Consider the following 27,847-nt stretch of genomic DNA (forward strand, 5'->3'; position numbering starts at 1 on the left):
GCTGATGCTATATGCTTGCTTTCTTGCATCACATTCCTCTACTTACAACAAACAGTGGACCCAGCACTGAATCCTGGGGGGGGGGGGTTACGGTAATAATCTTAGTACATGAAGAGCAGAGTCCAATAATAACCCCTTCCTGTCTTCTCCCACCCACCCAACCATCCTTTTATCCATAGCAGCTTAACCTTAATGCCACACTGCTTCAATTTTCACAATCCTTTATGTGCAACTATATCATAAGATTTCCTGAAATCTAGGTATATGATATCAAAATAATTTTTGCATCCAATTCCTTTGTTACTGCATCGTATTATCCAATTAGATTGATCAGACTAGTTTGCCCCTTAACAAATTCATGCTGTGATTGCAGTATGACTGCATTCCTGTCTAGCTGGTCCTGCATTATTTCTTTAAACAGTGACTGTTACAATATTTTCCATGGAACAGAAGTTAAGCTAGCAGGTGTGTAATTACTCATGCCACCATTTGATCCACCATTATTAATTCAGGGTACATTTGATTTGCATATCTCCAGTCCATATGGACCACTCTTGAATCCAAAGATGCACTTGTAATTATAGCTAAGGGTTTGCTTACTTTCTTTGCTGTCTCCCTTAATATAGTGGATAGATGCCATCCACCCCAAGCACTTTTTTTTGTTAATCTTCAACAATTTCTCTACTACTTCCTTTTCAGTTATCACAAACTCATTTAGCCCATTTTTAGATTTTGATGAACCTCTCACATTCCCCTACCTAAAGAACCCCAGGGGCTCACATCTGGTGAGTATGGGCTTGGCATACCTAGGGGTCCTGAGCTGGATATCATCATTCTTCTCCTTCTTGATGATTCCCTTCTACTTCCGACTCTTGTTCTCTCTCTCTCTCTCTCTCTCTCTCTCTCTCTCTCTCTCTCTCTCTCTCTCTCTCTCTCTCTCTCTCAGGGTAATTCAGAATTTTTTTTTTTTTTTTTTTGGCTGGTGCAGCATAAGCCTCGGGCTTCCTTGCACCATGTGGCTAATAATAATAACTCCTCATGTATGAATATAGATGCGAAATATATATTCAGTTTGTTAGCAACCTGAGCAGGATCATCAACAGATGACCCATGATATCAAGTCAACCATTGTGATTGAACCCCTTCCTTCTACTGTTAATATAAGTAAAGATGTTTTTGCTGCTTTTCTTGGCATTCTTTGCCAGAGACTTGTAATCTATCCTAGCCTGTCTGACTTTCTTTGTGACTTTATCAAAGACTAGTTTATATCTACTATAGGCTTCTGTATCACCTGATAATTCCAGTGTATGAATCCAGTGTATTTTTCTTCTCTGCCAAAAGTCTCATCATTTTATCTGACAACCATTTAGATCTTAGCCTGAAATTGTATTTCTTATTTGGTATGAAAAGCCCATTAACTTCTACAATTACTTCCCCTAATGTTCCCCATTTAGAATTTATCAGATAGTCTCACTGTATAGAATTAAAAACAGATGGTCTTACTCTATAGAATTAAAGATGGTTTCACTTTATAGAATTAAATACTGAGACTACTGTAGTCATCCATACGAAAACAAGTCTCTTAGCCTGGAATGATATTTCTCAGTTTATATGCAGAGTCCATTAGTTTCTATGATTACTTTCCTGGATGCTTTTCATTTAGAATTTGCTGTTGATATCATTCATCAGATGGTCCCACCGCATAGAATTTAAAAGCTGTCTAAGACCACTGTAGCCACGCTTATGAAATCAAAAGCCTTTCCCTTTACCTTGACAGTAGTTAAGTCTTTAAGTAAATCCACATCATCACACTGATTACAGTAAACATTACAGCATTTCTCAGGAACGGGTTACGTTCCTGAGAAATGCCGCGAATACCGAAAACGCGAATACTGAGTTATGGCTCCCATAGTAATAAAGGTTCCGTTCCAAAGTATGAAATATATAAGGAAAACTAGTCTAAAATTTTGTCTATGTATGTATTATATGTACCTTCATAATATGACTAGGTACATAGTGAAATGCAAGCATATGGCATCGAAATGAAAATAAGAAACAATTTAATATTTATTAGAAATTTCAAACAAATCTTTCAAACCAGCGTCTTTGCTAGCTAAAAAACCTATCCCGCCAGTGCTATCACCAGTTTCGCTAAAGCGTTGATAAGGAGTTTTGCGTTTTCACGAATGATGAGTGAATTTAACGGAATTTTATTTTGAGTTCGGTCTTCTATCCACAGATTTAAAGCCTTTTCCATTTTTTCTAATTTAACATCACGAGTTACAGAGCAAATTTTTGAAGCAATTAGCGCGTTTTCACGGACACTACGGCGGATTTTTTCTTCCGATTTTTTGATTGATCGTACCGTTGACTCATTGATTTTATAATGTTTTGCCACTGAGGAGACACTTTCACCATTAGAAATTTTATCTAATAACTCAATATCATTCGCTAATGTCATCACCTTCTTTGATATTTTCACATTCTCTTGTTATTCGTAGTCATATTTTTGTAGGGGTTAGAAAGAACTTGTCCACAATAAAGTCACTTTCTTCTGTTAACACACTCGAAAAAGTCTGTTTTACACTGCAAAACGGTAGATTTATCACTTTTGTAAGCATATCAATTTATAAATTGATAAATTTATTCAATTTATAAGCATATAAATTAAAAGCAAACGACGAAACCTTCCATAACAAGCGCATAACACATATTGAACAAGGATTAGCGAGAAACATCCACGCTCGCGATTTTGTCATCCCCCCCACCCACCCACTGAGCGCTGTTTTGACCGGGAAAGATAATTTTAGCCACGTCCATGTTTTTTTATGGCCGAAAATATTCATGGCGCTTTAAAATTCACATTTTTTTAAGTTTCATTTTATATTAAATCGGCGATTGCGAATACGCGAAACCGCGAATACAAATACTGCGAATAGCGGGGGTTTACTGTACTACCATCCAGTGGATATTTTACCTGCAGATTGTTAATACATGAACTACTGCTGATATTCAGATAAAGAGTTCAATTTCTCTTTTTGCATCTCTATTCTGCTTCTGTAGAAGGCAGAACATGCTTGCAGAGATGAAAAATGCATAGGTTGCATATAAATTATCAGGCAACATAGAAGCCTATGGTAGATATAAGCTAGTCTGTAATCAAGTCTTAAAGGAAGTTAGGCAAGCGAAGGCTGATTACGAGAAACCTCTGCAAAAGGATGCAAAGAAAAACAGCAAAGACTCCTTTACTTATGTAAACCCTAGAAGGAAGGGGATAAATCAGATTGGTTCACTTATTGATGGTTTGACTGTTGATGATCCTGCTCATGCAGCTGACAAAACTGAATAAGTATTTTGTATCTACATTCACACATGAGGAATTCTGTAGGGAAGTGGAGGTCAGAAGCTTATCAAACTCTAATAGCGAGCTAAATGATTTTGTAATAACTGAGAGCAAAGTGGAGGAGAAATTGTTGAAGTTAAACATAAGAAAGGCACCTGGAGCAGATGGGATCCATCCGGTTATATTAAAGGAGGCAGCAAAGGAAGTAAGCAAATCCTTAACCATAATTAGGAGAGCATCCTTGGACTCAGTGCAGGCCCCCCACAGACTGGAGATGTTTGATTGTATCCCCAAATAATAAAGGGAGATCACAAGGGGACATGAGTAATTACAGACCCATTAGCTTAATGTCTGTTCTGGGGAAAATAATGGAGTCACTGGTTAAAGGAATATTGCAGGATCATCTTGAGAAGGATGCAGTTGTCATTCAGACACGGCATGGGTTTGTTAAGGGGGGAAGTCTTGTCTGACCAATTCGATTGGATACTATTATGTGGTTGCAAAGGAACTGGATGCAAAAAATAATTTTGATATCATATGCTTGGATTTCAGGAAAGCCTTTGATACTGTTGCATGTGGAAGACTACTGTACAAATTGGAGCAGTATGGCATTAAGGGCAAGTTGCTGCTATGGATAAAGCATTAGCATTGGTAGAGGCATTTGATGCAAGAAAGCAAGCTTATGCAGCATCAGCCAAAAAAAAAAACCCACTTCCACTTCACCCCTCTGTTCGTTCAAAATACCTGTCCAGCTGAGCCTTAAACTTATTTAGGCTATCAACCTCCACCACAAGGGATGGCAGTCTGTTCCACAAACCAACCACCCGCTGGCTAAAGGCAAATTTCCGCACGTCTATCCTACATCTGTCTTTCCTCAATTTGAATTTATGCCCTCTCAGGTGATTTTTCTGAGCTAGAGGAAGAATCCCATCAGCATTGAGCATGCTTAAACCATTCAAGGCTTTATACACCTCTATCAGATCACCTCGCTGGTGCCTAGTCTCCAGACACTGTAATTTGCAAAACTTAAGCCTTTCTTCGTAAGAGCACCCCTTTGTTCCATTCACTAATCTTGTTGCCCTTCTCTGTACTCGTTCCAGCAGCTCTACATCCTTTTTGAAATGAGGCCTCCAGACCTGTATACAGTACTCTAGGTGTGGCCTGACCATTGCCTTATACAATGGAATAATCACCTCCTTATCCCTGCTGAAAAAATTCCTGTATATCATTGACAATACTCCATGAGCTACTCTTGCAGCCCGTCTGCACTGCTCAGAGAACTTCATATCTGCCTGCACAATCACCCCCAAGTCCCTTTCATTCTCTACCACTGTCAGTGTAGTACCACAGAGTTGATACGTTGCTCTGGGGTTGCTGTTTCCCATGTGTAGTACTTTACATTTGTCAATGTTAAACTTCATTTGCCACCTCTCAGCCCATCTGCTCAACCTTTCCAGATCCTGTTGCAGCAGCATTGTGTCAATAGTGTCCTTAACAATCCTGCCAACCTTTGTATCGTCTGTAAACTTGGACATTAAGCTTGATATACCATCATCAATATCATTTATAAATACAGAAAACAATAATGGACCCAACACTGAGCCCTGAGGGACTCCACTAATAACATTAGTCCACGATGAGCAGTGTCCATTGATTACCACTCTCTGTCTTCTCCCCCTCAACCACCCCTTTATCCATAGCAGCAATTTGCCTCCAATGTCACACTGCTCCAATTTGTGTAGCAGTCTTCCATGTGCAACAGTATCAAAAGCCTTTCTAAGATCCAAGTATATAATATCAAAGTTATTCCCTGCATCCAGTTCTTTTGTGACTGCATCATAGTATCCAATCAAGTTGGTCAGGCAAGACTTCCCCTTAACAAAACCATGCTGTGTCTGAGCTATAACTGAAGTCTTGTCTAAATGATCCTGCAGTGCTTCTTTAACCAGTGCCTCCATTAATTTTCCTGGAACAGAAGTTAAGCTCACAGGTCTATAATTACTTGTGTCAGCCTTTGATCCTCCTTTGTGAATTGGGGTCACATTTGCACATTTCCAGTCTATGGGTACCTGCCCTGAGTCCAAGGAAGCTCTCATAATTATGGCTAAGGGTTTGCTTACTTCCTTTGCTGCCTCCTTTAATATAACTGGATAGATCCCATCCACCCCGGGTGCCTTTCTTGTGTTTATCTTCAACAGTTTCTCCTCCACTTTACTCCCAGTTATTTCAAGATTCTGTAGCTTACTGCTAGAGTTGAATACACCTCTGGCATTCCCATTGCTGAATAACTCCTCATGTGTGAATGTCGATGCAAAATATTCATTTAGTTTGTTAGCTACCTGAGCAGGATCATCAACAGTTGACCCATCAATATCAAGTGGACCAATCTGATTCATCCCCTTCCTTCTAGAGTTTACATAAGTAAAGAACTCTTTGCTGTTTTTCTTTGCATCCCTTGCCAAGGATTTCTCGTAATCTGCCTTCGCCTGCCTAACGTCCTTTGTAACTCGGTTGCATATCAACTTGTATCTGTCATAGGCTTCTGTGTCATGTGTTAATTTGTAAGTATCCCATGCATTTTTCTTCTCTGCCATATGCCTCATTAGTTCATCTGACATCCATTTTGGCCTAAACCTTGAACAATATTTCTTAGTTGGTATGTAAAGCCTAGTAGCTTCCAAGATAAGTTCTTTGAATGCTTCCCATTTTGAATTTGCTGTTGGTAACATCATCAGTTGGTCTCACTGTATAGAATTTAAATACTGTCTCAGTCCATCGTAGTCGCCTTTACGGAAGCAATAACCCTTCCCTTTACCCCTAATGGTAGTTACCTCCTTCAGTAAATCCCACTTCAGCACACTGTGATCACTGCCACCTAGTGGTTCATTTATCTGCAGATTCTTAATGCATGAAGAATCACTGCTGATAATCAAATCAAGAGTATTACTCCCTCTAGTTGCCTCCTGAACATGCTGATGTAGAAAACAATCATCCAATAAATCCACAAAAGCCCTGCTAGTGTGTGAGTAACCAGCCCCCAAATTCCAGTCAATATCTGGGAAATTAAAATCTCCCATTATAAGACTCTCTGATTTACTGGCCCACTCTATTTCCCTGTACAGTTCCTTATTATACTCACCAGAGTCATTAGGCCTATAGCACACTCCTACTCTCAATTTTGATCTCCCAATGCTTATGTCACACCAAACTGACTCAACACTGCACTGTCCAGCGATGTCGACTGGCTTCACTTCCTTGGTTTTTATGTGTTTCTTAACTAATAGCATAACCCCTCCCCCCTTCCTATCCTGTCTATCCTTTCTGTAGACGTTGTACTCCCCAAATTGCAGTTCTGCATCCCCTTATATCTGTGTGACACCACGTCTCTGATATCCCAACAATATCTGCCTTTGATGTTTTGAGCAATACCTCAAATTGATCAAATTTATTTACTAAACTCCTAGCATTGGTGTACACGCAAGTATACCTGCACCTGTTTCTATTCTTACCTACCCTAACACAACCCATGTGTTTACTTGTACCGCAATGGCTCCCAGCAGTCTCTGAAATACCATGCATCTTGTTTTTCAGGCTTCTGCTCATTCTAATAGAAGCAGTGCAAGAATCTCTTTCACCTCTGCCAGTGGCTACTGTCAATCTATTGGTCTTTGTCTCCCCCCAAGCTAGCAGTTTTCCGACCCACCTAACACTGCCTCGATAGCATCAGCAAATATTCTTGCACCCTTTCTATTTAAGTGTATCCCATCCCTGTAGAAGCAATCTCTCCTGTTAACAAGTACAGTCCAGGCTGAAAAAAATTCTACCCCTTGAGCCTTGCACAATCTTTCCAGGGCCGAATTGATCGACAAGGCTCTCATCATATACTCCCTCCTATCGTGTCTGGGCAGAATTGCAGACACTTTCAAATTCAACCCTAATTCTCGGCTTTTGTTCAACAGTGACCTGTACTTGTTAAGTAATTCTGCCGGTCTCCTACTCTTAATATTATTAGTGCCAACGTGTACAACTATATCACCTTTTGTGCCCTTAAAAGATGATATTCGCTCTACAACGTCAAAGGGATGGTTGAGTGGGAGAAGGCAGAGAATGGTAATCAATGGACACTGCTCTTTGTGGACTAAAGTTATTAGGGAGTTCTCCCCCAGGGTTTGGTTTTGTGCCCATTATTGTTTTGTATATTTATCAATGATATTGATGAAGGTATATCAGGCTTTATGTCCAAGTCAGCAGATGATATATATGAAGGGTGACAGTGTTGTTAATGACAATAATGACAATATACTACTGCAACAGGATCTAGAAAAGTCGGGCCGATGAGCCGAGAGGTGGAAACTGAAGTTTAACATTGACAAATGCAAAGTACTGCAGATGGGTAGCAGTAACTGTAGAGTGACATACCAACTATCCTGTACAAAACTCAGGGTAGTGGAGAATGACCTTGGGGTAATTGCACAGTCAGATATGAAGTTTTCTGAAATGCAGACAGGCTGCCAGAACAAAACACGGTCAGTGATATACAGGAATTTTGCTAGCAGGGCTAAGGAGGTGATTATTCCTTTGTATAAGGCAATGGTCAGGTCACATATTGAGTACTGCATATAGGTCTGGAGGCCTCATTTTAGGAAGGATGTAGAGCTGCTGGAATGAGCACAGAGAAGGGCAGTGAGATTGGTGGGGAGAACAAAGAGTTGAAGAAATGCTTCAGTTCTGCAAATTGCAGCATTTGGAGACTAGGCACCTCTGAGGTCATCTGATTGAGGTGTATAAGGCCTTGAATGGTTTGAGCAAGCTCAATGCTGATAGGATTCTTCCTCTTGCTCAGATTATGCTCCTGAGGGGAAATAAATTGAAATTGATCACAGTGATCACAGTGTGCTGAAGTGGGATTTACTCAAAGAGGTAACTACAATCAGGGGTAAAGGGAAGGGTATTTGCTTTTGTAAAGGCGACTACGATGGACTGAGACAATATTTAAATTCTATACAGTGGGACCAACTGATGATGTTACCAACAGCAAATTCAAAATGGGAAGCATTCAAAGAACTTATCTTAGAAGCTACTAGGCTTTACATACCAACTAAGAAATATTGTTCAAGGTTTAGGCCTAAATGGATGTCAGATGAACTAATGAGACATTATTATTATTAGCAGCTATATGGTGCAAGGAAGCCTGAGGCTTATGCTGCACCAGCCACAAAAAATTCCCGAGTTACCCAGAGAGAGAGAGAGAGAGAGAGAGAGAGAGAGAGAGAGAGACAGAATAATATTATTATTAAAAGTAGAAGGGAATCACCAAGAAATAGAAGAATTATGATTCTTCTATTTCTTTGCCAGATTCTTCTATATCTGGCACACCCAGAGTCCAGCTGAGGACTCTGGGTGTGCCAAGCCCATACTCACCAGATGTGAGCCCCTGGGGTTGAATGTGGCAGAGAAGAAAAATGTATGGGATACATATAAATTAATGGGTGACATTGTAGCCTATGATAGATATAAGCTGGTCTGTAACCAAGTCACAAAGGAGGTTAGGCAGGCAAAGGCAGATTATGAGAAATCTTTGTCAAAGGATGCAAAGAAAAATAGCAAAGAATTCTTTACCTATGTAAACTGTAGAAGGAAAGGGATGAATCATATTTGTCTACTGGATATCGATGGTTCAACTGTTGATGATCCTGATCAGGTGGCTAACAAACTAAATGAGTATATTGCATCTACATTCACACACGAGGAGTTATTCAGGGAGGGGAATGCCAGATCTGAACTAAACTCTGTCAGCGAGCTACACGATTTTGTAATAACTGAGAGCAAAGTGGAGGAGAAATTCTTGAAGATAAACATAAGGAAGGCACTTGGGATGGATAGGATCTATCCAGTTATATTGGAGGCAGCAAAGGAAGTAACCAAACTCTTAACCATAATTATGAGAGATTCCTTGGACTTGAGGGAGGTCCTCATGGAATGGAGGTGTGCAAATGTGACCCCAATTCACAAAGGAGGATCAAAGGGCAACACAAGTAATTATAGACCTGTTAGTTTAACTTTTGTTCCAGGGAAATTAATGGAGGCACTGGCTAAAGAAGCACTTCAGTTATAGCTCGGACACAGCATGGTTTTAAGGGGAAGTCTTGTCTGACCAATTTGATTGGATACTATGATGTGGTCACAAAGGAACTGGATGCAGGGAATAACTTTGATATCATATATTTGGATCTTAGAAAGGCTTTTGATACTGTTGCACATGGTAGACTGCTGCACAAATTGGAGCAGTGCTACACTGGAGGCAAATTGCTGCTATGGATAAAGGGATGGTTGAGTAGGAGAAGACAGAGTGATAATTAATGGACACTGCTCTTTGTGGACTAATGTTATTAGTGGAGTCCCTAAGGGTTGAGTGTTGGGTCCATTGTTGTGTTCTGTATTTATAAATGATATTGATGATGGTATATCAGGCTTAATGTCCAAGTTTGCAGACGATACGAAGGTTGGCAGGGTTGTTAATGACACTAATGACAGTTGCTGCTGCATCGGGATCTATAAAAATTGAGCAGATTGGCTGAGAGGTGGCAAATGAAGGTTAACATTGACAAATGTAACGTATTGCATATGGGAAGCAGTAACCCCAGAGTAACGTATCAACTTTGCGGTACTACACTGACACTGATAGAAAATGAAAAGAACACCGGGGTAATTGTGCAGGCAGATATGAAGTTTTCTGAGCAGTGTAGACGGTCTTTAAGTGTAGCTCATGGTGTCTTGTCAATGATATACAGGAATTTTTCTAGCAGGGATAAGGAGGTGATTAGCCCTTTGTATAAAAGCAGTGGTCAGGCCACACCTTGATTACTGTATACAGGTCTGGAGGCCTCATTTTAAGAAGGATGTAGAGCTATTGGAACGAGTACAGAGAAGGGCAACAAGATTAGTGGATGAAACAAAGGTTTGCTCTTACGAAGATAGGTTTAAGTCTTGCAGATTACAGTGTTTGGAGACTAGGCACCTGCGAGGTGATTTGATTGAGGTGTATAATGCCTTGAATGGTTTGAATTTGCTTAATGCTGATGGGATTCTTCCTCTTGCTCAGAATAATCACCTGAGAGGGCATAAATGCAAATTGAGGAAAGACCGTTGTAGGATAGATGTGCGGAAGTTTGCTTTTAGCCAGTTGATTGGTGGAACAGACTTCCATCTTTTGTTGTGGAAGTTGATAGCCTAAATAAATTTAAGGCTGAGTTGGACAGGTATTTGGAACGAACGGAGTCTTTTTTTTTTCTTTTTGCTGATGCTGCATAAGCTTGCTTTCTTGCATTGTATGCCTCTACTGATGCTAATATCATTTTGTACTTTAACTTCAATTTAATTTTGTTTTGTATTTTTTAAAAAATTTGTGATCTTTTAAAATTATATGTGATTTTAGATATAATGCCTTTCCATGTAAATGATTTATAAGAAAAAATATTAAACTTATATATTTAATTTTTCATTCCGGGGTTTTTAATTTAATTTAATTTTTTATTCTGCTCGTCCTTTTATGTAAAATAAGGGTGCATGACCAGAAAAGTTCGGGATAAACACCTCCTTATCCCTACTGAACTTACTAGCAAAATTCCTGTATATCATTGACATATGCTATCCTGTCTGCACTGCTCAGAGAAATTCATGTCTGATTCTACAGTTACCCCAACGTCTTTTTTTTGTTCTCTACTACCTCGAATATTATACCACACATTTCATATATTATTCTGGGAATGTTTCTACCCATGTGCAGTAGCTTGCATTTGTTAATATTGAACTTTAGTCACCACTTCCTAGCCAAACTACCTAATTTTTATAGATGTTATTGCGGTAGCATACTGTGATTACTGTCATTAACAACCCTGCCATGGTAAGAGTATCCCTTTTGTTTTCTCACACAAATGTTGTTCCTCTTCTCTTCACCCATTCCAAAGAATCACATCCTTCCTATAATGATGCTTTCTAGACCTGTGTGCAATAGTCATGATGTCCTCACTATTGCCTTACACACTGGAATAATTACCTCCTTAGGACTTCATTTAGGACTTGATTTTAAATTTTAAACAATTGACCGTGTCTAATTATAACGTGTTTATAATTAAACTGTGTCACTTTGAAGAACTGTAGACAAAAAGCAGATAATTGCAGAGCTGAAATGTAGAATGGGAAAGAGTCAGGCAGAGCAAAAAAAGAGTGACGTGCATAAATCATTCTTTAACGTGCCACTGGGGAGAAAGCAGGGTTGTGCATTGTGTAGGAGTGATGCATACAGAAATTAATTTTTTAATTAATTTTTACAGAAATTAAAATTCTTTTTAATTTCTGTAAAAAGTTTTTGGGTTTTTGAACTCAGTATATGGATATTTCACCTTTTCTTAATGATTGTAACACTTATTGTATTTTTTTTGTATCTTAATAAACAAATTAAATATATAAAAATCAGCATTTTTTTACACCTTTTGTTAAAAAAAAATTAATTTTGCTGAAAATTAAAAGTTACATGCATAAAATATAATGACGAAACTGTTAGTATCTTCAATTTTATTGTATCATTCTGTTAATTGCACAAAATTTCAAATGTGTGCATGTGCATATATTTCTCCTTATTATATCACTTATTATGTTGATATAATGTTTATATATTATTATAAATATTAAATTTAAAATATATCTATTAGATACTATTATTCATTTCAAATTTTTTAAAAAAATTGTTTAAAATTTGCTGTGCCATGAAGCATATAAAATTTGAATATTACTCATGTTTTTAACTCTCTTTTTGCGTGAATATTAACATTCATCTTTGAATGATAAAGAATTCGTTATTATTCAAAAATAATAACAAATCTTTAAAACAAATTCAAAAATACCTCATATAAGATTTTTGAAGCTGTTGAACTTCCGTGGCTCTAACAGATAGATCAATCACATTGATAAATTATGTGGAAGAGTTCTGTAAATAGCTTGAACTAGAAGCATACACAAAATTCCAAGCTCTGGGCATCAGTACCCATCAGGTTCACATGGTAGCATTACTACAAGTTAAAAGTAGAATAAATGTAGTTGTGCATGACTAGATAGGTTCTCTCATACAATGACTGTGGGAAATCAAAAAAAATGCAAAAATCATATCAAGTAAAAATTTATTTATATTTAGGAAGGTTCAGAAAGTCACAGATTTTTATCTTCAACCAATAGTTAACACAAGCTCATTATTTTTGAGGGGAATCTCAAAAATAATGAATCTATGTTAACTGTTGGTGTTAGATTTATTCAAATTGTCCACTTCCACAGTATCAGATGGAATTTTGTTCCAACAATCAATCAAAAAGAAAATTTTTGCATTTATCATACAACTCTCCTTTTTCCATTTAAATTTATGTTTCTTGTGTGTGTTGTCTGATGTCCTCATCAAACTGTTCAGTATTTGAATAGCTTGACAAACATTAAATGTTAGTATGCTGGATCATAGAGCCGCATTGTAAATTGTTGTTTGCAACATTTCCTTTATGTACAAAGCAGTATAATAAAGCATGTTGGAAATGTTTCCAATATGCTTTATTATACTGCTTTCTATATCTGTCAGGGTTTCAGTTTGGCTTTCAAATAACCCTTACAACCAAAAATCCTATGTCTTGAAGTAGGGTGTGCACGGTGTGAAGCAATTAGAGACAGACAAGAAATTATGCAGCCTGAAGGATATGTGTAACTGAGTGGGCAATATATGAGGTCTTATTGAAGAGTTCTAAAATTTTAATTATTTACAAATGTGTGTGTGTGCAGTTGTATTTTAATGCTTGCATAGTTATTTTGAAGCTCCTATTTCACACTTAAAATAAACAGAGGAAAAGGATATATTCATAATATATTCTGTTATGATATTTATTGTTTTATTATATTTTATCATCATTACTACAACAAAATTTAATTTACTAATGTATTTTTGGTATTTTTCAGGTGTCAATTTTACGTGTGTTGGAAAATGACTGTGATGATAACAGTCTCAAAAAGACTCTCAGTGCTCTTTTGGATAATATTCCACAAACTACTTGCAATGGAAATGTTCCAAACACTGCAGTGCACCATATAAGTCCTAGTCTTACAAATATTTTGTCACTTGATACTCCACCACATACACCATCAATGAAAAGAAGAACTTTACTTGGCAAAGGTAATAGACTGTATAACTTAATTAACTTAATTAAGGGCGCCTCCGTAGCCAGGTGGGAAGGAGCAGCGGTGCGTAGCACACGCTTCTTGATTAGACCGGGGTTCGAGCCCGTCACCACCAAATACGGAAGATGCGGAAAGGTCAGGAAATGACCACCGCATCTCCCGGAGCAATATGGCCTTAGTTGCTAATGCTCCTAAAAACCAAATAACAAACAACATAACTTAATTAATTTAAAGTTAATTTTAAGAATAAAAATTATCTTACTTATTTGTTTATAGTGGCGTGTTTATATTTTAGTTAGCTTATTTTTGTATTGTACTTTGTATCCCTTACCTGATTATCTAAGACTGATCCTTTGTCACCAAATAGTCATTTAGTATCCTAGTAAAAGTGTGTGACAGTTATATTCAAACAGGGGCTTCTATACAACTGTTAAATATTATTATTGGAATGAGTCACAATGAATACTGTATGGAAATATAGAGGTGTGTGTGTGTCTTATTAAATTGCTTCAAGGGTATCTAGGCTATAGACATTTGTTGTAATATCAGCACTGTGTTCTCTGCACTGATGTAGGGGCTATATCACTTGGCTTGTTTTGAAAGTCCTAGCTTTGATTCCTGCTGAAGATTAAAGAAGCTTCAAAAGCAATTTTTAAGTCATTGAATGGTTGATCATTAATGCATTTGCAAGGTCCACTTGATTTTTCTAGGTATTTTTAATCCTGCAAACAGGCATACAAATTGTAGAACATTGGTATACCAATGTTCTACAGTTAGGAGCTAAATAATTTAAAAATTATATAAAATAAAAATCAGCCACTCTGTATACAAAATGTGATAATTTGACTTATTCTTCCCTAAGAAAATAGAAGTGATCTGTTGCAACTCATAAAATTGTTTTTTTAAGATTCAAATTCAAAAATGTTACACTTATTATTCTCAAACTCACTTTTTAAATGCACCTATAATAAACCAAAGTAATGCATATACACCGATGAGCCAAAACATTATGACCAGCGAGTCATTATGCAAATCAAAGCAGCTGCAGGTGAATTACGGCACATGCACGGGCCGGGACATTGTATGAAAAACACCTGATACTGAGCTCCGTTAATCAGTGTTACTCTTGTTCTTCAGATGGGAAAGGCAGCAGACTTAAGCGAGTTTGACAAAGGCCAAATTGTAATGGCCAGACGACTTGGTTAGAGCATATCCAAAACGGCATGGATGGTGGGGTGCTCACAGTCAGCCCTGGTTAGTACCTGCCGAAAGTGGTCCGAGGAGGGTAAACCCACGAGCTGCCGGCAAGGTGTTAATGACCACGGCTCTTCCAACGATGCTCGAGGTGAGCGAAGGCTCTCCAGGATGGTATGTGGCAACAGAAGGGTGACTGTGGTGCAACTTGCCAGTAACTGGAATCTGGTGACAGGAGTAATGTGTCATAACACACAGTGCATCAAACCTTCTGAATATGGGGCTGCGTAGCCGCAGGCCGCTCCGAGTGCCCATGCTAACCAAGGCTCACCAGCGACAGTGCCCTTTATTTCAAGCATCGAAACTGGACATTGAGTGATTGGAAGAAGTTTGTCTGGTCCAACGAATCACGTTTCCTTTCCTGTTGCACCATGTGGACAGCTGGGTATGTGTGCGTTGTTTACTTGGGGAAGTGATGGTGCCTGGATGCACCGTGGGACGAAAACAAACCAGTGCCGGCAGTGTCATGCTTTGGGCGATGTTCTAGTGGGATATCCTGGGTCCAGTCATCCATGTGCCGGGCACTCTGACATCCACCACCTACCTAAACATCATTGCTGACCAGGTACACCCTTTCATGGCAGCGGTCTTCTCCTCTGGTAGTGCCGTCTTTCAGCAGGATAATGTGCCATGCCACACCGCCCAGATTGTTTGAGACTGGTTCGTGGAACATGAGGAATACTTCCAGGTATTGCCCTGGCCTACAAATTCCCCAGATATAAATCTCATCGAGCATCTGTGGTTTGTGTTGGAACAGCTACTCCAATTTGAGGCTTCTCAACCATGGACCTTACAAGAGCTAAAGGAAGGATCTGCTGGTTACGTGTTGGTACAAGATACCGCAAGATGCATTTAGAAGTCTTGTAGTTCCCATGCCTTGCCGGGTACGAGCTGTTTTGGCTGCATGTGGAGGGTCAACATCGTATTAGGTAGTAGATGGTCATAATGTTTTGGCTCATCAGTGTATATGTATGCATCTACCAGTAATGTTTGGCTGTAATGATATTATTCAGTTTTCTGCCACAAATTTAATTTATCAACCTTAAATGCTATAGGTGAGTAGCAGAAATTAAGTTATCTATATTTACAGTTGTTCCTAATTTTACATAATGATATATGAAGGGACATTGATGATATGTACCCTCATATATTTAATGTATCTGTTGGGCCGTCCATTTATGACTTGTATGTAGATGAAGTTGTAATTCTGGGTGATTCAGTTTTTAGAGAAACAGGAAATATATTCTGTAATAGTGGTAGACAGAACAGGGACAATGTATGTCTACTAAGTGCAAAAGTTAATGATATTGTGGAACAATTGCCTTTTAACGGCGTAAAAGGTGATTTTTTTTGTACTTTGTAGGTACTAATAATATTAAGCATAGATCTGAGGTCTTGCTTTGTGAGATGGTGTTGAGAAAAAGCACTAGTGCTCATTTCGAAGAGTGTCTGGAATTTTCCTAGCATGATAAGGAAGTGAGTATATTGTCCTAGCTTTATTTCTAGTGTAGAAAGTTTTGCAAGACTTATGAGTTAGAATTTTTCTTAGTGTGGCCTGCACACATTGATGGAGGGGACTGTTTTTATGGAGATGAGATCCACTTCAGTAGAAGTGGAAGAATATTTGTTGATGCTATTGAGGAGTGGTATGCTATGATTGGGAGCTGAAACTGACTGTAAGACTATAGGACCATTGAAAAATGATGGGAAAGTACCAAACATTCATATAGAGAGTCTTAAAAAGGAACTGAGCATTCATTTGGAAAATTTTGGGAAAAGTACTTCATAAGCAGCCCATGTCGGATGTGTTAAGGTTTTATATATAAAGACCATGAAAATATATTTACGTTAGAAATATTGTTAATAAGTTTGTTGAATTCAAATCAGCTAATGCTTCACATAATAAGAATATCAGAAACATGATGCCACTCTGCATAAATAGAATGTAGTAAATATAATGTGTACAGGAAAAGCCAGACATGACAGAATGTAGATCAGATGTTATACTTTTAGATGCAAAGCACATCAATTTAAGAAGAGTATAATGAATAGATAGAATGATTCAATCTGTTGAAAATAGTTAGGAAAGCAAAAATAAGACTGGTGGTATGCACCTAACGAGTGTGATGAAAATGATGGCAGTTTATACAGGCAAATGACAAGCAGATATTGAATATATTATTATGGGGAACTTAATTTTCCTTAAACAGACAGACTGGTGGTTGTAGTGCTATCACAACAGCAGAATATTTTTTGATTAATTAGATCACAGCTTTGTATATCATATATTAGAGATGCCATGTGGAATAACAATATTCATGACCATGTCTACCAAGACATGAGAACTTCAAAATATTGAGAACTTTTTGATTAAGGACTGTGTAAATTTTTAACATGTATGATATTTGGAAAATGATGAATGATGAAAATAATGCTTACTGTCAATTCCTTTCAAGTAATCTCTTTGAAACTATACACCAATTCCAGTTCTTTTGAAACTTCTGGAAGCATTCCTGATAGTTCTTGTATTGTTCTGAATAAATTCCCAAACTATTGCAAATCTGTGACCTTTCAAGGGGACATTAATAGAGGGGACCAAAATGACAGAGTGCTTTGCAAGAAAGCCTGGAATGAAAAGCACTGATTGTGTAGTGCTGACCAAAATGATAGTGCTTTGCAAGAAAGTCTTGAATGGAAAGCACTGATTGTGTAGTGCTGTTGTCATGATACAGAACCAAGGATAACGAACCAAGTCCTCGAAGCCACTTTCTTCAAACAGTACGATAAGTGATTCATCACAGTTAATCAAGATTGTCTTGTGTTTTTTTTTTTTTTTTTTTTTTTTGCCTTGGAAAAGACAGTCTACCATTGAGAAGACTGGACTTTTGATTTTGGGTCATAGCCCAGAAACAAATCATTGGTTCAGGTGATTAGCCCAGAAACAAACCCACTAATAATTATGGAAGAAACAAAGTGTGTGTCATCAGCAGCATGTTTATAAAGATCCTGACAGGTGAGAACTTGCTGCTCTTTGTGATCATCAGCAAGGATGTGTGGCACAAACTTGGCTAAAAGGCATTGCATTTAAAATCTTCTGTTAAAATTAATTGCTCCTATAAGAAATACTAATTTCGCTAGCAACTATGCAAATAGTTAAAATTTGAGCTCTCCTGATTAGATTGAACATGAGCAATTGAATGATTGGTTTTTGAAGTGGAAGGGCAGCCAGAGCACAGATCTATCTTTGTTGGATAAGTATTAGTAAGAGCCATATAGTGTAAGGAAGCCACAGGTTTTTGCTACACTGGCTGAAGGGGGGGAAAAAAAAAAAAAAAAATGAGTAGATAAGAAAATACAAATTATTTGCTATCCTCCTCACATAAGTAACAATCCAGTTGACCTTTGAATTTATTCAAATTGTCAGCCTCAGCTACCTGCGGAGGCAACCTGTTAGGTCCCCTCTGAGGTGCCTGGTTGCCAAGCTGTGTAGTTCACATATTCGGAACCTTTCCTCATATGGTTGCCCATTTGCTGATCTCACCATGCGAGTTATGTCTTTGGACCCTTTCAAGAAGCTCAATGTCTTTTTCCAGATGAAGTCTGCACACTTGAACACAGTATTCCAAATGTGGTCTTTGCCTTACACAGTGGGACTATGACCTCCATATCTCTACAGAATATTGTTTCTTGTTTGATAAATCACCGACAGATGCCATGGGCTTTCCTGGCTGCCTGATTACACTGCCTCAGAAAACTTCATATCTGTCCGTATTATAACTCCCAGGTCCTTTTTTCCCTCTACTGTTATTAATTCAACACCCCAAGTGTATGTTGCATTTTGCTGCATTAAAACATAGCTGCCAATGTTTGGATCATTCTTACAGTTTGTGGCCCTCTTTAAACTGCAAGCCACTAAAAAGTCTTTGAATAACACATAGTGTCTTCTCTGAAAGCTGCTTTTTAATATTTCATGAGTTTCTGTTGCACTTTTTGCTGTGTCTAGATGAGTCACAAATTATGTTGGGACAAGTCACAATTCATTAAAATATGATACTTTTAAGATACAAAGTCCTCGAACTTTTTGATCACACTCCATAGTAAGCATAATGTATTAGGGTGTTGGACATATATAAATAGATAATTGTTGTCAAGAGTAAAGGATTTAATAATGCAAAGGAAATTACATTTGTCTTGTGCATTATTAAAATTTTATTCAGTGGGGACAGTTAGTGAATATAACAGATACAAATGCTAAATGGGAAATGTTCAGAGAAATAATTCATGAAGCTGTTAATTTTTTTAAATGCACGTTAAATGAAGTGGATGACCACTGCATTGATGAAATCAGCAACAAAAAAGAAAGTTACATGGGACAGATATAAATTATCAAGAAACATAAGAATGCAAAGTCAAGTAGTGTGGTCCAAAACCTGGAAATCTGTTTTTTGCTTAACCTGGAGCTGAGCATATGGGATCTTTGAGACCATAAATGATTTTATCAATTTTGTGCTCTCTGTCTACTCACTCCACACAGCTGAAACTCTTGATACTTTTTAATGAGAGGGTTTATTTTGATTTTTCCATTGATAATTCTGGAAATCTTTGTTAATTATCACACAAATAGTAAAAATGCAAGACCAATTTAAGCCTTCTTCCAATAATTATATGCACATACTTAAAAAACATGAATTTAAAATTAGTTGGATCTCCCACTTGCAATTATTGAAGGATGCAAAGTGAACAATTTTGAATTATTTCTTGCTGATTTTTAAGATTATATACAAGGCTAACTGTTTACTCCATTAACCAAGTGTGCATATGAGGCACAGAAAATCAATTGCATGGCTAAATATATGTTAAAACTAAAAATGTCTAAAATATATTTATAAATTTAGCATACTTGATTTGTGATTATGTGATAATAATGAGTTCCTCATCTAAGCTAAAGGCAATAAAAAAACAACAACAACAACAAAAAAAAAAAAAACTAGTTGGGTTTGGGAACACTGAGTTCACGTGATTGGACAGTCTTGCTCTGATGAAGTGTCCATGATTTTCCAGAGTGAGGCAGATTTAGTTGTCTTCACACAGTGAGAGTAGAATAAAGGAAAGCTTAGAGAAAAGTTGCAGGAAGTTAGAATAAATCGGTCAACTACTGAGTACCATGCACTCAGGATGAAGCGTCTGTAGTCACGAATGGTTGTTAGTGTAGTATCTCAAATAGAGAGCTTTATGGTAACTGAAAAAAGTTTCTAGTACCCCAGTTTGCCTAAAACTGAGGAACTAACGAAAATGTTATCTATTTGAGTCTTTCCAGTTGTTGTGAATGACAAGGGTGGGAAAAGCGACTCAGACTTCTTGGAGAAGTGATTAAAGTCTTGGGGGAGAAGTGGCTGGCAGGTGAGGGCCGTGCAAGACTCCGCACAGGTGCTTCCCCACTACCGCCGCCTCAACACTGGCTATCTGAGTACCTCCTTGCTGGGACAATACCATATTTGAAAATTGTGAAAAAATACTTCTCTTCACAAAATTTATAAATGACCTTTATAGAATTATTAACTAACTATTTAGCAACCTTTTTGTCACCAAGAGGAGAGTTACTTAGTACAAAGAAGTGCCCTATTGAAGTGCAATAAAATTGTTTTTTTAATTTTAACACAAACAGTAAATGATAGATTTCAATCGGAATAGTTTTCCCTTGATAAGCATCAAATAACGCTTAGTTAATGTGATTTTTAAATTTTTAGCTCCATTAGCGACAGAAATAGAGGGGGGAGAACATGAAAATTACTCATATTTTTCTGTCTGGTGCTGCCATTTTTAATTTAAAAAATATTTTAAAATTATATTTTAAACCTACTCGTTTGAGCTCTTTCCAACGGTGTATAATAAGCTATAGGTTGTCAACAACTCCCCCCCCCCCACATTTCTCAAACAAATTTTTATCAACAACAATCAATATGGTGTTATGTTGGCCTACATGATGTACAAACCCATGCAAAATTTCAAGTCAGTATGTTGAGTGGTTTCAGAGATATACAATGCTGTGATATTAAAAGGGTCCGTAGTCTAACAAAGGACCCTAAAAAAGGCTTTCTCTAGAGTTAAGAATTTCGAGGATTACTGTCTTTTAAAATTCAAGATTTATCATTCCACATTAGTATTAAATCTTAAGGGAAATGATCCTGACCGATCAACTTCCTGAAGGGAAGTTGATCGGTCAAATTCTGCGATCTAATGAGACCACATTCAAATGAAATGAGCAGGTGAATAGACCTAATTTTTCTGTTTTATATTCTAGTAAAGCCTCATATGTTAGAGGAGTTTATAGCTAATCATTTTTGGCAAGAATATATCATTAATCATATTTAACAGTCATGTGGAATCAAACTATGGTCAGCTCAAATGCATGTAAAAACTCTGCTACACTCCTGTGCTAACGATTCAGTTACATTGAGTATTTATTATGTCCAAGGGAATCCACATATGACAATATCAAAAGAACTGACTAATTCAGATATTTTTCAGGAGATTTTGGCCAAGAATTTTGTCAGATGTTAGATGTTTCTTTTTTGCTGATATGACAACAGGTGAAAGCTGTTAGTACATGTTAAAAAAAATAATATATTTCCAGCCAGCTATTTTCCCATCATCATCATGAGGTGCAGTCTCCAAGTTGAAGGTTCGCAGTCACGATTCACCGGACTTTCTGTCTTGGGAAATTCTCTTCAGTTCATAGTACTTTTTCAAGTTGGTCCATTCCTTTAAGTCGTCTAACCATTCCCTTCTTGGCCTCCCTTGTTGTTTCTCTCTCTGTCCATCCCTCTAATGCTATAACTATGTTTCCAGAGGACCCTCTTATAATATGTCCAGCATACATCCACATCTTTTTCATCACTTCTTTCAATAAGCTGTAATCACTTCCCATTATTCTCCAAACTTAATTTCTCAATGTATTGGTCCATTTAATTTTCCACACTCTTCTAGCACACTACATATGAAAGTAGTGACATTATCTTTGCTTTCTTTCATCAGAGGCCAAGTTTTGCACCCATATAGGAAGACAGATGAAACAAACATCTCTCTATCTTTGGGGCGAGGAGAGGGAGATGACACATGTTATTCGTATGAAGCATTTTTTAAAAAATGAAATATGGAAAAACATTTTTTTAAAAAATCCTTTGCTTTGTTCGTGTAGTTTAGTTAAATGTATTAAATTATACATTAATATATAAAAGTATGTATATTCATAGACTTTCACATTTGTCAAAACGTTAATGAAAAGACTACAGTTTTGTGAAGTCCAAAACGGTGGACATTTTGCACACATATACGAAAGTGAGTTAAGCATATTTTTAAGTTGATGATTAACCTTCTGTTAATTAATCAGCTTTATATTGTGTGAAATGCTAAAACAAAGAGGGAAAAGTGTCAGTAATAGAGAATTTTTTTTATATGTCAGCACTAGAAGGAAGGCTTTTAATTATAATGGTCCACTATAGGAGCTTTGGGTAACATCATGGATACTAAACAGACAGCTGATGAGATTAATAAATTTTTTGCATCAGTGTTTGTACATCAGCATTCTTTTAGATTTAACAGTACTATTGGTCCAGATAACAGTTATTGGGAAACAGATGATTTGCATGGTTACTGAAAGTGGATTGCTAGAGAAATTGCTGTCTTTGAATGCTGGAGAGGTTTGGTACTTTTTTAGATACTAAATAGACAACCGATGAGAGTAATAAATTTTTTGCATCAGTATTTGTATGCCAGCATTCTTTTAGACCTAACAGTGTTATTGGCCCAGATAACAGGTATTGGGAAACGGACAATTGCATGGTTATGGAAAGTGGATTGCTAAAGAAATTGCTATTTGGAATGAAAAAATAGCATGAGCTGATGTGATTTATCTACTGATATTAAAGGAAGTAGCAGGACAGATTGTCAGAACCCGATCTATTCTGATGCATGCATCTGTGAAGTTCAATCAGATTGAAATCAGATTGATCACAAATATCTCTCCACTTTACAAAGGTGGTTCCAATTCTAAATTTACTGGATGCAAAGAATAATTTTAGTACATAATTATAAACCTGCAAGTTTAATTTTTGTGGCAGGGAAAATAATTGAATTCATTATAAGGATGTACTACAGTGTCATTTGGATAGGAATGTAATTATTCCATTATGAGAAATGTGGTAATGCAGTAGAATGTGTATTTGGGTTGGCAGTAGAATGTGTATTTGGAATGTGTATTGGAATCAATAGTTTGATTCCACATTATCACCAAATATAGTTGTTAATGAAAGTATTCTTGTTAAACAACTAGTTGAACCCCTTTGCTCTGTGTGGTCATGCCTGAGTATAAATTTACATAACTTTTTTCTTTTTTTTTAAATGCAGCATGGGTTTGTTAAATGGAAATCATGCCTAAGTAATCTGATAAGCTATTATGAGGTTGTCCAGAAAAAATTGGATGCAAAGAATAATTTTGACATAGCATATTTAAGCTTTAGTAAGGCTTTTGATACTATCCAATATAACTGCCTTATGTATAAATTGGAACAGTGTTTCATTGGTGGAAAGGTATAATGTTGAATAAAAGGTTGGTTAAATGATAGGAGACAAAAGATGGTTATTGCTCTGAGTGGACCAAGGCCTTAAAGGTGTTCCTCTGGATTTAAAGTGGATCCATTGCTATGTGTGATATTTGTTAATGACATTGATGAGATATAACAAAGATAAATTATTTAGTTGTGAAAAAATTAGGCATTTAAAGTATATTATTGAGAGAAATGTCAGTTTCAGAATTTGAATAATAATAATAATACTAGATTATCCTTTTATTTAAAAAAAACAACAAACTTAAAGCATTGTGTAGCTACAGGTTTAGGAGACAATGTTTTTTCTGTGATGCATATGAATTTTTATAATAGGGGCAATGAGGTAATTATTCCAATGTATAAAGTAACTATTGTAATTATTCACATCTTTAGGTTTGAAACCCGCATTTCGTGAACAATCTATATCTGCTGAAAAAAAAGGTGCAATAAGGAACAAAAAAAGTTAGTTATTTATTTAGATGCTTCAACTTTGTGAATAGCAAAGACTTGAAACCAGATGTTTGCATGAGAACTTGATTTTGAGATATTTAAAACTTTAAATGATTGAATAAAATAAATAATGGAAATATCCTTTTTTTCTTTTGCAGTTGGCACAAAAACTAGAGGATTTGAGCTAAGGAAAGATATATATATATATATATATATATATATATATATAATTTTTATTGTATACAAACGTGGTATATACAATAGACCCTTCACAGCAGCAATGCCAGGGGTTTTACATTGGCTGGTGGACAATAATAGCCTTGGGGAGACGGGGTCCACATCGAAGTTCGGGCTCACCCCCCAGAGCCAACAATAAAATAGAATCAGTGTCAGATTATTTACAGGATATATGCTTTTGACAGTATTTACAATAATAAAGATATTAACATTTAAATTATGTTATATTAATATTTATATTCATAAAGAGATTCTTGACTTTATTTACAACATATTCATAAAGACATCGTGCTTTAAACATTATTTACAATATATTGGGCATTATTATGCTGCCCTTATCAATGTGCACTTTGCCTGGTCAAGGTCAGGCTCTTAAGGATCTGTCTTCGGTACCTCCGATCCTTCACAAACCTACAGAGGTCGCCGTCAATTGAACAGATTGTGGGGATCATCTCCCTGGGGAGAAAGCGGTCACTGAGTGCTAGTCTGTTATAGTGAGCTGTGAGCGTGGGAGCTGACCTCAGTCCAGGTAGAGGGATCCTCCAGCCACACAGTTCCCAGATGCTTGGCTCTGAGACCATTCCGGTTGTCATCTTGACAGTGAGAACAAGGCGTTTTTTAAATACAAGATCTGGAAGTCGGGCAAAATGAAGTGACGTCGCCATCGCAGTTGTCCTTTGCTGGGGTGGACGACGATGTTTTTGCGTGATCCAACGAAGGAGCCAGTATTCGGCGGAGTACACGCGCTTGATGTTGGTAGGGGCCGTGGACCCCCAAATTTCCGAGGCATACAGTATGACAGAGTATACTGAGGTGTATATGTACCGTCGAGTCACATCCAAGATCCCTAACGTGGAGCAGTTGTTGTTTTGTGGTCCAGCGCATTTGACAGAATTTAGCTGTGAGCTTGTCAATGTGGGGGTTGAAGCTCAGTTTATAGTCGAAGATGACTCCCAAGTCTGTATGCATCTTGACCACTGGGAAGGGAATGCCGCCTAGAGAAGCTTGGATTTCATTGGGTTGGCGCTTCAGAGAAAAGACAATTTGGGCTGATTTGGTAGGGTTAATGAGGAGGCCAAATTGATGGAGATAGGATCCTAAGTCGTGTAACTTTTCGCAGATCTTTTTATTGATGTTTGAGAGATGTTCGCCGGGGTTAATCTGAGTATATATTTTAATATTATCGGCATAGCAGAGTATGTCTTCTCTCTGTTGCACAAACGGAATAATAACTGCGGTGAATAATGCTCCGGAGAGAACTCCGCCTTGGGGAACTCCCGCAGTGATCTTTCTCCGGATTGTGTGTTGATCGGCTTTAAGAAGAATGGTTCTGTCAGAGAGCAGGGCTGTGATAAACCACAACATGTCACCTTTTATGTAGAAGTAGTTTTCTAGGAGGTGAACAAGTGAGGGGATACTGATGGAGTCGAAAGCGGCTTCCAGGTCGATGTAGGTGACAGAAAGCTCTGCTTTAGCTTCTAGTGCACTGAGAATGGTGTTGGTCATAGATGTTAAATTGGTGACTGTTGATCTACCTGGAATGCCGTAGTGAATCTGCGGGGGTTTGATATAGTTGTGGACTGGATATAAGAAAGTTCTCTTTTAGCCAAAGAGTTATTAACTGTTAGAGTAAATTACTATGTGATATTTTAGAACTAGAGAACTTGTGTAAAACAAAGGCTGGGGAGATACCTGATTGGAACCAGGCGACTTCCCCCCCCCCCTTTTTTCATTTTATTTATTTATTTTAAAGACATGCTGAATAAGCTTTACTTCCTTAATATCAATTTGTCTTTATTACTTCTAATGATACTCCATAAATATTCCTTCAATTTCTGTATTTTCCTTTTTTTGATATCTTATTTTGCAATAGGTAGAAAAAATTCCAGGTGTGGGAGTGGTGCACCACTTAGCACATCACCTGATATTTCCCAAGAGATCTCTTTTGCTGTTCAGGAAGGAGACACTTCATTGCTTGAAAGAGAATTGGAAGATGTACTTGTTATTCCTTTAAGTGGAAATGATTCTGATTGTCCAGGAATGCTGAGTGAAGAAAAAGTATAATTTTTCAGTATTTATATTTCATGTTACAGCATAATTTTTCATCAATCTAATTTTGTTTCATTTTCAGTGAGCTTCTGCCATTTATTGAAAATTCTGTAGCACATTTTGACAATTTAATTCATTTTTAAAATTTAGAAAATAATAAATTTTAAAAACAGTCCACTCACTTTGCTCAAATTTTTGTTGTATTAGATGAATCTAATGTGAAACCCAAGTTTAGAATCCTTTATCACAGGCACTTAAAATTATTTCTTTTTAAATTTTTTTCTGCTCAGTAATACTATAAATGTGAATTATGGGAATAGTAAATTAAGAAAATAAAGAAATTAACCAAAATGGTAAATAATTTCCACTATTAACATTTAGAAGCCTAATATACAAATTGGAGCCATGAATATATATGTTTTTTGGATTTTTTTTTTAATAATCAAGTTACCGTAATGTTTTCAGAAATTTATTTAAACCATTAGTAGTAGCAAAAATTTTTTGTAATGTTTGTTGGAGATGGAAGTGATAAAAAACATTTGTTCCCACGAAAATTTTCACTTATAGTGAATATATTTCATAATTTAGTTTATTTTTAATGGTGAGCAATACTTTAAGAATTGCTAAAATGAAATACCACATATTATTTTCAGTTATTTAAAAAAAATGGTGAAATTTACATAGTTTTGAGTGGCCATAATGATTAATTTTTGCCCAAGCTTTTGAACTATATGGTTTGGTTCCAGCTAGATATTTTTCATTGAATTATTATTTTTTGGTGAAATAAAGGTTCAGATAAAGATGTTGTAATTATATTTTTCAAAATATCATTTAAATAAAAATTATGACATTAAAAAAAAGTAGCATGTTTTGAACCTTGTTTACATTCCTTTTCATAAAAGCTAATGGCATTTGAGTGAAATTTTTGGAAACAAAATTTTAAAATTTGAAATGAAATTAAAATCATTTTTGCATCTTTACATTAAATCATCGGCAAAGTGATTTAAATGTGAAGATAGGGAATCTTATTTTGTAATTGCACTGTAGCAAGTTTCTGTATAACGTGATCACAGAAGAAAATTTGATCTACAACTTGACCTTACAAGTTGTTCAGGTCTATAAGCTGAAATCATGCTGTTTCTATACAATAATAAAACTTGCTCTTCAACTTGGCAAAACTTGTAATTTGATAATGCCATTAGTTTTAACACAATTTTCAGTCTGATTCTTTTGAGAAAGATATACATTTCCCATTTAATATTGGCTATCTAGTCTTTGCTCAAGGTTTTGAAATGTGGTTTGTATCTTATTTTTCTACCATTTTCCAACTATTTTGTTTCAGGATTACAAATGGGAAGAATACCATGTATGTATTTTTTCCCATCTGTCTTATTATTATAGTGTAATCCATTGTTTATCCAGTAGTGTATTACCTGTTTACATAAACAGTGCATTTTGACCATTTGATGGGGGTGGGTGACATTATGTTCATGGTCACCTTTTGTCTTCCAGTTTTGGCAATGGAAAAAATAAATTGCTGAAACCAGCTATCTATACGTTGTTGCTTCTCACCTCCCCCAAGTTATTGGCAAGCAGAACTTGTTCTTTAGTTATGAGTGTATCGTGTGCTTGCATGCATGCATATATCCTTTGTGACAATGCATTGGGTATTTTGCTACCTTTCACGTGAGTTTAGAGG

At 36.7% G+C, this 27,847-nt stretch overlaps 1 protein-coding gene across 6 annotated transcripts in view; it reads left to right on the top strand.

Annotated features, from left to right (window-relative positions):
- The window catches only part of Gapvd1 (GTPase activating protein and VPS9 domains 1), a 442,880-nt gene that overhangs the window by 95,102 nt on the left and 319,931 nt on the right, over positions 1–27,847 (top strand). For all 6 annotated transcript variants that reach the window (XM_090389457.1, XM_090389454.1, XM_090389464.1 and 3 more), the window contains exons 6-7: positions 13,334–13,547; positions 25,973–26,157. In XM_090389457.1, the coding sequence (XP_090245583.1) occupies positions 13,334–13,547; positions 25,973–26,157 (399 nt within the window). The remainder of the gene's footprint in view (positions 1–13,333; positions 13,548–25,972; positions 26,158–27,847) is intronic.

Source organism: Mastigoproctus giganteus, chromosome 2 (genome assembly GCF_048544385.1).
Source record: "Mastigoproctus giganteus isolate SK-2022 chromosome 2, ASM4854438v1, whole genome shotgun sequence".
Lineage (NCBI taxonomy): Eukaryota > Metazoa > Arthropoda > Arachnida > Uropygi > Thelyphonidae > Mastigoproctus > Mastigoproctus giganteus.